The 10,894-nt window shown below is 43.1% G+C and overlaps 1 protein-coding gene across 1 annotated transcript in view; it reads left to right on the top strand.

Annotated features, from left to right (window-relative positions):
- The first annotated feature begins 792 nt into the window (after nucleotides 1-792).
- CDC14A (cell division cycle 14A) overlaps nucleotides 793-10,894 on the top strand; it is a 67,203-nt gene continuing 57,101 nt past the window's right edge. Inside the window, 2 exon segments of the mRNA XM_009468289.2 lie at nucleotides 793-1,413; nucleotides 1,923-2,013. Coding sequence (XP_009466564.2) covers nucleotides 1,308-1,413; nucleotides 1,923-2,013 — 197 coding nt within the window. The 5' untranslated portion in view covers nucleotides 793-1,307.

Raw genomic sequence — 10,894 nt, 5'->3', positions numbered from 1 at the left:
AAGTCAGCCTTTCACTTCTTTAAAACATCAAGTTGCAAGTAATTTTGTGCAGTTTTACGACAGCCTTAGAAGCACAGGTGAAACTCCCCACCGCTGGATGACTTCTCGGGAAGAGGGAGGGCCCGTGGCTCGCACCAGCGCGCTACCAGAGCTGCATGCGACGGGCTGCGTCTCCTCTCTTTCTGTTCGCAAGCGGCTTCCCCGAGATCGTGCCCCCCCTCGGCTCTCCCAGCAGACGACGCTGCCCGGCAGGCCCAACTCCTCGCCTGAGAGAAGGAGGGAGGGAGGGACCGGCGGGTGACAGAGTCGCCGGCGGGCGGGAACGAAGGCGCCCGCGTGTGACCCCCCGGCGGCAGCCGGGGCTGGGGCGAGGCGAACCCCCTCGAGGCGTGCGCCCGGCAGCAGCCCGCTCTTCACCAGGCACCGCTCTGTCATTGGCTGGCGACATAGGAAGGCAGCTTTTGATTGGTGGGTCTGCTTGTCTATCAAGCCAAGCGGTGCTGCGGGCCGGGCCGCGCCGGGCCCCGCGCGACTAAGTGTCTCAGGTAGGGGCGAGAGCGCTTCGCCAGCGCAGCGCGTCCCTGCGCGCCTAAGGCGGCCTCCCGCCCCGCCTGCGCGGCTCGCTCGCCTCCCTCCGGGCCTGGACCCGCACCGCTGAGGTACTGGCTCCGGCTCGGGTCCGCTTCCCGCCGCCTCTGCCCTGCCTTAAGACCGCCTTTGTCTCCGTGGGGCCTTTTGCCACCGGCCGCCCTCGGGCGGGTGGAGAGGAGGAAAAAAAAAAAAAAAGCGCCGCGGGGCGCAGAGGCGCTGCCCGGGCGCGGAGAGGGCCGCCCTCCGCCGGGAGGCGGGCGTGAGAGCCAGGCGGAGGGCGGAGCTGCGCCGGGTGCAAAGCCGCTGCCGGGCGGATCAGGGGCGCTGGCGGGCCGCCTGCTCGGCGGTCAGGCGCTGGGAGGCGGAGGGCGGGGCTGCCGCGCCGGGGGGGCCGGTCACTCGCACGCCTCGGCCCCGGACCGGGCGAAACAAAGGCTGGGTAGCGCGGTCGGCGGAGCGCCGCCGGTCGCCTGGTAACCGCCTGCTGCCGCTCGATCCGGGGGCGTCTCCCGGTCGGGGGCGGGGTGGAGCCGAGGTCCCTGCGGGTGCCCGCCCGCCTGCTCGCTCGGCGGCTGGCCGTGCCCCGGAGCTAGCTCCCGTCTCCGCTCCCGTTCCTATGCGGGGCTGCGGCCGCCGCGCTGCCAGCAGCGTGGCCCCCGACGGGCGGCCCCTCCGGGCAACGGGTGGCTTCCCAGCGAGCGCGCCCCGGCCGCGCCATGAGTTCGGAGCCGCCCCGCGCCTCGCTGCTCCGCGCCCTGTTTAAGATGGAGCCGGCGGCAGCCGCCTCCGAAGTGCTGGGGGGAGCCTCGGAGTTCGTGAAAGGTGAGAAGGGGCCGGGGAGCCCTCCCCGTCCGTCCCCTGGCCGCGGGGGTCCCGCTCGCCGGAGCCTCCCTCGAAAAGGAAACCCGCTGGCTTCTTTCCCGTCCTCCCCGCCTCTCTCCCCGGCTCCGTGGGCTTCGCTGCGTGCCCGGCTCGGCCTCGGCCCCCCTTGCCTTGCGGTGTTCGCCCCTGGGCTGCCGCGGGGCACGCCTCAGCGGTTCCTTCCTCCTCTCTTTTCCGGCGAGAAGCGGCGCCGGCACCTGTTGCTCCGTGCGCCCGCGTCCGGGGTCAGCAATCTCCCCCGCGCTCCCCAGGGTTCCCCGGGGGTTCCCCGTGGGCCGGGCCCGCGGGCGGAGCGGTGCTGGCCGCTCACGCAGGAGAAAAAGGACCGGCCGCGCCTCCTCCGCGGCGGGACGGGGCGGTGGCGCCCACCGGCAGGGTGACCGGCGGGACGGGGGAGAGGGGCCGCCCGCCCCCTCCGTCCGACACGGGTCCCCTCATCTGTCTTTCAGATCGGTTGTACTTCGCGACTTTACGAAACAAACCGAAAAGTACCGTAAATACCCACTACTTCTGTACCGATGAGGAGCTGGTCTATGAAAAGTAAGTGTTGTGATCTCTTGTGTTTTGCGTGTTCAAAGCGATCACCTGAGATTCTTCCCAACACACTTTAATACTATATAGAATATTTTTGCCCCATTTAGCTACTTGCTCAGGACATGAGTATACAGTTAGCCTGAATATATTCATACGTTAGCTGAAACTAGTTTAACAAGATTGCTATTTAAAAAAAAAAAACACAAAAAACCCCACAAACAAACAAAAAACACAAAACCAAAAAAAACCCAAAAAACCAACAACACAAAAACAGCTACAGGAGCAGTTAAATGGCTTAAATGGTGGTTGAGCTAGGGGAAGGACATCTGAGCTTTGTAAGATTTGTTTATAAGGTGGAGAAGATCTCTTAAGACTAATTACATCTTACTAAATGGTGTCTTAAATAGAAGGCTGTTGTTTGGTATGAAGAGATGAAACAATAGTTTGTTTCATATGCGTTTTCCTGTATAAAGAGTATGAAGCAATCGGCTTTTATACAGAAACATAAGAATACAAAGCTTAAATGTGCTTTTGAAGAACATCTGCAACTTTTTTTGTAAGTCTGCAGAAGGTTTTGAGATTAGCACTTCCTGTTGGGTTTTGTAGCTTTAGAACAGCAGAAAAAGTATTTTCTGTGAAGTAAAAGCTTAATGTGCTTGGAAGACGCTGACAGCATGGAGAAGGTCAGCAGTAAAATTGATTGTAGTGTGAATACTATTAAAGGACATAAAATACACTAAACAAATAAAGTAGTTGCTCTACACTGTGTTCCCGGATCAACTGTTTCATGTCTGATGATACATCTAGCCACTTGACAAGGGGTTTGCTGCAGCACAAGTGAAACAAAAACTGTGGTCTTATTTTAAGTATAACTTTCTTTCGATATGAGTTGAAGAACTTGTGAGCATCAACCATTCTTCCTTCCCTTCTCCAGTGACTTCAGTACTGCTTCTGTGAAGCTGCAAACCAATCTTCCTTGGTTTCTAGCTTACTTTCTGTGCACAGCGTACAGTTCTAGGGTTTCTTTTCTACACATGTTTTTGAGTCTTCATTATCTTAAGCTGTGTGTCTTCTACTGGAGTTCCCAATGATTTGTTCCCAAAGTTGACTCCTGTAGTTAATTGCTTGGGTTGGGAGTAGGTTCTGTAATGATCATTAACTAATTTAGGTTGGAAGGGACCTCAGGAGTACCCTAAGGCAAGGTTGACATAATATTAAAAGCAGAATTCAACTGGAGAAGGTCCTGAGCAATTTGTGTTATATAAATATGTTCCACTTTCTTTAATGAAAGAAAAATTTGATCTTGTATCTCTTCTAAGACTTCTGTGTTATACTTGACCTGAGGTGTTTTGTTTCTAATTCTTAATATGCTTCTAGGAAGGGTGAAGGAATCTTATGTGGGATTTGATCTTGGGGGTGGGAAGGGGGAGTAGTTCTGTACTCTGTTAGTTACAGATGGTTGTACTAACCAAGGACTGTAACTGGGGTATTTTGTGTGAGGACAGTATAATTAAAAAAAAAAAAAAAAAAAAGTACTGAGAAATTTGAGGGGGGAAGAAAAAGTAATTTTCTTTAATATGTGTAAAGGAAATTCACTAAGTATAATCCTTAACCCAGATACCTGTTAACCACATACCAGGGTGTAACTTGATACCAGCTATAATTACAAGATAATGGAAGAAAGCAAAGTTTCCTTTATCTTCTAGGGCACATCTGAATATTTTGGACATGTAACTCATGGTGTGTTTTCTGAATTGATAGTTTCTAATCTATTTGGTCTTTCTTAAAGGTATCGTCCTATATTTGATACTGTAATAGTACTCTCCCTTTTGTGCTCTCAAATTAAAATACTAAAACATAACATGAGGTAGAAATTAAGTGATAGTTACCAGGTGGTATGAATGAATTTTCTGTAAAAATCTAACTCTCTTGCATAACAATGCTAAACTTTCCTCTGATATTTGTATTGCAGCACCCATCACTATCAGTGTATGCAATATTTGGTAATAAAACCATGCCTGACTTTATTTTTATTTTTTTCCTCTCTCTTTTCCCTGTCGTCTCCAAGGAAGTTTATGTTGTCTCAGGGAAGTAAAAGCAAGTGTCACTAGGGTTACTGTTTTGTATTTTTTCAGTGTCTTTCTGAAATTGGAAAGCTAGAGGCAAAATGAGGAATAGAATGCAAGTCTCTTGGTTCTTGGGAAAATACTGAATTTACTATAGCTTCCCTTCTTGCTCATCAGTGACCTTGATATCAGTCTGTTATGTTTCACAGGCTGCACAGCAAAGTGAGGGGCCTGACATCAGGGGTTGATTTGTAAGTAGTAGCGGAGTGCCACTTTACTACGCGAGATCAGATCTTCTGCTCGTTTTCTCAAAAATGCAGCCTTCTTTCTGAGAAAGTGATTAGAAATATGTTACATGATAGCAAAGTAAACATTTGGAAGTGAGTTTTGAAGTGCAATAGCTCAGAACAATGGTTTCTAGAGTCTTCTTTCAAAATGGCCTGCCTGTGCTGTTCTTGGTGATCAGAATTTCATGGCCACTTCTGCCTGTAATCAAATGAGTTGTTCAGATTGTTACAAGGAGGAGGATAGGAGATGTCTACTCAAGCACAGAATCCTCAACACCTGTGAGGTATGCAAGTTATTTTGTTAATATGACTGTTTATTGACTTAATTTGGTTTAGATGTATCATTCTAGTGACAAGATAAAGATACTTCATTGTGCATGGAAGCAAACTGCTTTTCTTTGGGGTCTTATTCTGTTAACTTTAGTGCATGAAGTGTTACAGAAATTTATTTAGCTGACTTCACTGAGGGGTCAGTTTGCTTTCACTGAAGCAATATATGATCTGAAAACCTCATGAATATGTAGGTTTAAGGCTGTCTGATTACAGAGACCATGTTATTGGATCACATAAGTACTTAAAATCTCACTGCCTCGCTTCCCTCTTTTTCCCCCACTCTCAAAGAGGCATAAGGAAGTAATAATGTACATTAATAGTATACCGCATTTATTAAACAAAGCAGCTGAAGCACTAGATCTAATGGGTTTGGAAGTTTTGGTCTGATAAATGCTGACTTGCTCTTGCGGTTTGTCATGTGATTTATCACTAAATTGTACACAAAGTGTGGTTATGTAATCTTGAGTACTTTAGCCTCCAGTTTTCACTTGAGGTTGTCAGCCGTTCTAATGAATTCATAACACTGTCTTCGCTTATTTAAGCATTCATACTTTTAAAAATAATAAAGATAAGCTTAAATTCTTTTAAGAACATCTCAAATGCTAGCTGACTAGGAACTCGCTACTAGAACTGTCACTATTTTAGTTGAATGTGCTGCAATTTAACCTTGAACCTATTATGCTAGGGAAATGGTATGTAAATGCCTCAGTTGAGGGAACAAGAAACCTGAATGAATTTATCCAATTCTGAGTTCTCTTTTTTTGATTGTTCTGTTTCTGTAAGATTTTGTCAGTATCTTTCTGAAACTCTCTGAGGTCCCTCCTGAGAAAGTCTGCACTACTACTTACAAGGAAATACCATCTTTTGGGGTAATGCAGTGCAGGTAACTACTACTTCAGGAAAACGGAGTTAACGAGAAATAATCCAGCTTGATGAAGACTGTCATTTGGCAAACAGACAAGCCTTGCCTTGGCAAGACCTCAATTAATGAGTTAGGCCCTAGTAAGAAGCTTTTTATTCTCTAAGAATAGCGTCTTTCATGTTTCACCTTTCAGTAAACAGATCTGGCTTGAGAATACTACACTTGACTGGTTAACTGGGCTTTCACATATTTTTATCAAAGCAACTTTTTATGTCCTTTTTATTGTTGAGTAGTTTTCTCAAACAAAAATAAAATTTAGATAATGAGAAACAGGAATCTCTTACTGATAAATTATAATGGCAGCTTTCATAAATCATGATGTTTTTATTCAGTCATTTGTTACTGACTTCGGATCTCTTGTATAAACGGCTTTTGCAGATCTAGTCTCTGACATCTTGTGAGCAGCTGTAGAAGCAATTAATATGATATTCTCTGTACATCCTATGTTTTACACTAAAACTTTCTTTCAAGCCATGGTATGTTACTGGCCCGTTTCACAGCAGTCTTAATGTTAGCTGCTTCTTTGAGTTCAAGCAGCAGTAGAATAAGACTCTCGAATGCTTAGCTACAACAATATTAAATGAGTACTGTTTGGACTTTGACTTGTAGGACTCATTGCTGTCACTGCATGTGTATATGCAAAGAAGCAGTTTCTCTTTCCTGTGAGAAGAGTAAGGGTTAGCTTGTTTATTTTCAGTTTGACTAAATGCTTCTTTTCTGTGTCTATCCAGTAACAGTACTTGCATAGGAAACCTGAACTTCTCCGTCATTCTGTGGCTTATATCATTTGAAAGGAAAAAGAAAACTTAAACTTAGCCTTGTTAAAACAAACAGAGCTATCTCTTCACACAGAGAACAGGGACTTCCTTGTTCACATCAGTAGCTTTTGAAGACTTGAACTTGACTATCAGATGACCAAGATAAGTTAGTAAGCTAAAGTCTACAAAAACAAAATTAGGAAATTTCCCAACTTCTAACTTCTATCAATGTGAATGTAAATGTAGAGCAGAAAAAATTCATATACTAATACCAGGTTTTGTATGGCTAATTCTTACAAATGAGTATTAAGAATAGTACTCCAGCTTTATTTTGTTTTCTATCTTAAAATGAGAGATTTTAAATTCACTGCAAACAAGAAAATGAGAAGATCTAAGAACTGGGAGTGTCAGCTTTTCCTTCAGACACAAACTACTGACACAATTTTATATTTGAAACTTGTAAAGTGCTATCCCTTAACACCTGTGGTGTTCTCTCCAGTCCAACAGTTTCATAAATTTCATACCCACACATTGCTTTACCATATCTGTCTTCACTTTTTTGTATGGAAAAGATAAAAGTAATTTCCAAAAGTATTGAGGATTTTTTTTGTTTGTTTGTTTGCAGTAAATGGGTACCAGGATAAAACAGATCTCTTTTCTAGGTTCCAGTTTTATATTGGATGGCAGTGTAGCTTGATATAGGAAACCCCTTATGAGAAACTTGGCCTCTGTTAAGATGACGTTTTTTCCATAGAGAGTAGGTTTTTAACATGACCTGAAGATTCTTCTATAGGGAAACTTTACATGGGAGAATGTCCTCACTGATACTTTGTTCTTGATGTCAAGGAGCGTTGTATCAAAAATGCATACATCTGGAATAGCTATTTAATTATCTAAAATTTGGATCTATGAGTTCTTGTTGAATTTTGAAGAATCAGGATCTTGAGGAGGATTTGGAACATTCAAGGGGAAATGGAGCGAGTACCTGGTGTTTTGTATAATCCAGAGCCTCTCCATGTTTCTTACCTTCAGATGGAAGCAGTGAGGTGATATTTCATTTCTAGTGTTATGTTTGCTGTGTCATCCTTTGTCTATTCAGAAGTGTGCAGTCCCTAAGTAGTATTAAGTGTTACGGACTGTGTCACAGCCCAGATAAGAAAACTCCTAGCAATTCACGTGTTACTGGAGTTGGTGGGGCTAGAGCAGGGAGGCAGTGCCATTGAGCATCCCACCTTTGTTCATGTGCTTGAGAAGTAGGAAGGAGGAACACGCTCTAGGAAACAGGAGTTGGAGAAAGAAGACTGAATAGGTAAGGTTTCCTGATCAGCAGTTAGGTTGTAATGAATGTGTGGACTGATCCTCTTGGCTTTCATCCAGAAACTTGGTTGCATGTAAGATGTGTTCAGCTTACGATTTGTAGCATTTGTCTGTGGTAGCCAGTTGGCCACTTCTGCAGTAGCTGGTTCTTGTACTGCTTAATGGCTAGACTCTGAGTACATGCAGCAAGGGCCTTGCAGTGCAGTGACCTGAATGTTCCAGTAATCCAGCCTAGGAAGGGGGGAGAGAAAAGCAAGTGGAGAATGTTTTTCTCATTCTAATTCAGTCTCATTGCTTAATTTTAATAGTAAGCTGAATTGTTGTAAAATGCTGACAAATTAGTGTAGTTCTGCAGTTAGGAAGCTGTATTTCTGCTGGTTCCTGAAGTTCTTGTGGTTAAACTTTTGGTTTGAGTAATTGCAAGCTTGGGGTGCTCCTGTTTTGGCAGAAAAATGACTTTGCTGCTAGTCACCAAGAAGGCAAGCTTCCTTTGTGAAGGAGTAGTTGTACTCCAATTCTGGTGTATAGACTCCAGAAAATGATTGCAATTGTTAAACTGTGCCTCTGTTTTCAAGTTACTCAACCAATAATTGCGTAAGCTGCCATGCAAGTAATGTCATCCCCTCTGAGTATTATTGCGTTGTTACAACTGACTTGGAGGATCTGTCCTGTTTTTCCCCCCATTATGGTAATTAGGCTTTGGACCACATTCAAAATATTGGAAATGCCTACAGCCTGGTAAGAATGCATGCATGTGTTCAGTGTAGCAATAACACTGAACTTATGCTGATCTGTCATGAAGAAAGGAATCATGAAATAGTTTTTCAGATAGGAATCTCCTATCCTTTCATCTGTACCTCTGTTTCTGTATCACAAAATTATAAGTGAATGGCAATATAAAACTACTGCTCTGGTGTATTCATCTGTGGGGAAAAAGTATCAGGCTTCTGGGGTAAAGTAGTGCAATTTATCTTTGAAAGATAACTTGATACCTTGTCCATAAATAAATTGACTGTGATGTTAATGTGGAGGTTATCAATTTGTTTCAAAGTCTGCCAGGCTATAGTATTCCTTCATTGACCATAACCAGGCTTCATCCAGTAGTTCAAGATATGAAAGCTGTTTATCATCCTTCTGCTGTACTAGGGTCAGTGGTATTCAAATGCTTAGTAAAAAGTGACTTTAGCATTCAGAAGAGATGCCCAGGGCTTGGGCTGATTCATGGCACCTTCACGTGGCATCCCATGGAACTGCAGTCAGAGACAACTTGAGTTGCTGTCCTCAAGAGTTGTGGACTGCATTTCTTTCACCTTTAAATTCCCTGGAAGAATGTACAGTAGTTGCTTGCATGAGAGTAGACCAATGAGCTCTCTATGGGCTGGCCTTTCTAGGTGGGTGACCGTTCCTATTATACAATACAGCAAATACCTCGGAGGCTATGCGATGAGAACTGATAGGAAGGAGTGGTTCTAGGAGCCTATTCTAAAGAGAATACAAATACAAGAAAACTATGCTACTGCTTCCAGGTAGCATTATGATAGTATTTTTGAAGTAGGGTATTTAAATATTCATCTAGTATATTCTGGGGTTTTGCTACTTAGTTTGAGAAGCATAAGGATAGCAAGTTTCCATGGGATGAGGGGGAAGAATAATTTAAGCTATCATCTAAGTACTTGATTAAAACAAAATATAATTAAATGTAGATTAATACCATACTTGCCTTCTGTTCCTCATATGTGGTTCCCACCTCCATTGTAAATGACTGTCTCTCTTACCTGGCTTAAGCTTCAGAGGCATCACTTCTTATTGTGTATAAATGCTTATTAAAACATCTAGATACAAAGAAAGTCTATTACCTGTGAAAAAGATGGAAGTAAAATAATATTGGGTAGATTGTTATCAGTGACTATCATATAATAAGACTTGATTTCTTTTGTTTTTTATCTTCAACTTTTGCCAGATAAAATTCTTTATTAGGATGATGACTTGGTGTGTCATTTCTTCTCCATTCCTTGTAGCCCCCATTTCCCATCTTCCACTTACATTTAACTCTATGTCAAAATTCTGTTCTTAAGAAGAAAATCCTCTGCGTGAGTCAGGATCAAGTGTCTCTAATTCAAGTACAAAAATGGGCTGTTAAACTAAAAGTAACAAGGGTGGGTAAGATTAAATCCTTCTGTTTAAACATGTCAGAAACTGTATTTAGTTCTAAGTATATAAATTGAAGAAGGGTTTTGTAGATCAGAGTTCATGGGCTTCAGTACAGAGCCTTGTATTATCTTTCAGAGAACTCTGGAGGTTTGTAAAGTACTTGTTTCACTTAGCCCCATTAAAAAAAGGACATTCAAGCTTATTCCAATTTAGAGGTTTTAAGTGGAGGAAGTTAAAATTATACATGTAACAAACTTTCTCCCTCATATATCTACCCCAATGTTTTATCAACGAAGCCAATGGCTAGTTTATACTGCTTACATGGTGTTATGTAAATAACTTGGGAATTGCCAGGGCTTGGTGTATGGGTAATAATGCTGGTGCAGCAGTGACCAAAAGCGCCTTTCCTTTATGATGGTGTTTGGATTCTGAGAAATATCTTGTTTCTGCAGCACAGACAAACAGTGGTATTACCAGAGTCTTAAACTCTGATAGTTTTGTTTGTTTGTTCCCCCCCCCATATTGAGAGAAGCATGGCATACTTAATGGTAGTAAGTGATGGAGAAATAGTCAGTCTAGGATTGTGACACCTTTAGCTTGGCAGCTGAGAGACTCTGAATAGCTTTATTTTGTAGAAATATGATTACTTCATGGATAGACTCAAATGTATTTTATCCTTATCCCCACCAAAATAGTAAGTAATTTGTCTATTGTGGATAAATTGATTTGTAAATACATTTTAATGTGCTTTTCCTACACTTCTGTTTGAGTTTAATCATGTGGAAACATAAAAGTGGATATGTGACTTAATATTGATGTACTTCTAACAAACGAATAGTAATAAAAACTTATTATCCTAAAGCATGGCAGTAGTTTTTCAATGCTTTAGCTGAACTGTGTGTGCAGTTATGTCTTTGAGCTGATCAAAGCTGCTTTGCTCACACTAGTTTAAAAAAAGTATTCTGTATTCTAGTAGCTATCATATTCCACACTTCTTCACAATACTTTTGAAAGTATTTTTTCACAGAATAATCTTAAAATCCTAAACTCTAT

Source organism: Nipponia nippon, unplaced genomic scaffold, assembly GCF_047370975.1.
Source record: "Nipponia nippon isolate SJK-2023a ecotype South Korea unplaced genomic scaffold, ASM4737097v1 scaffold_5, whole genome shotgun sequence".
In the NCBI taxonomy this organism is placed as follows: domain Eukaryota; kingdom Metazoa; phylum Chordata; class Aves; order Pelecaniformes; family Threskiornithidae; genus Nipponia; species Nipponia nippon.
Note: the sequence above shows the minus strand (reverse complement) of the source record. Positions and strands in the feature narration are given on the sequence as shown.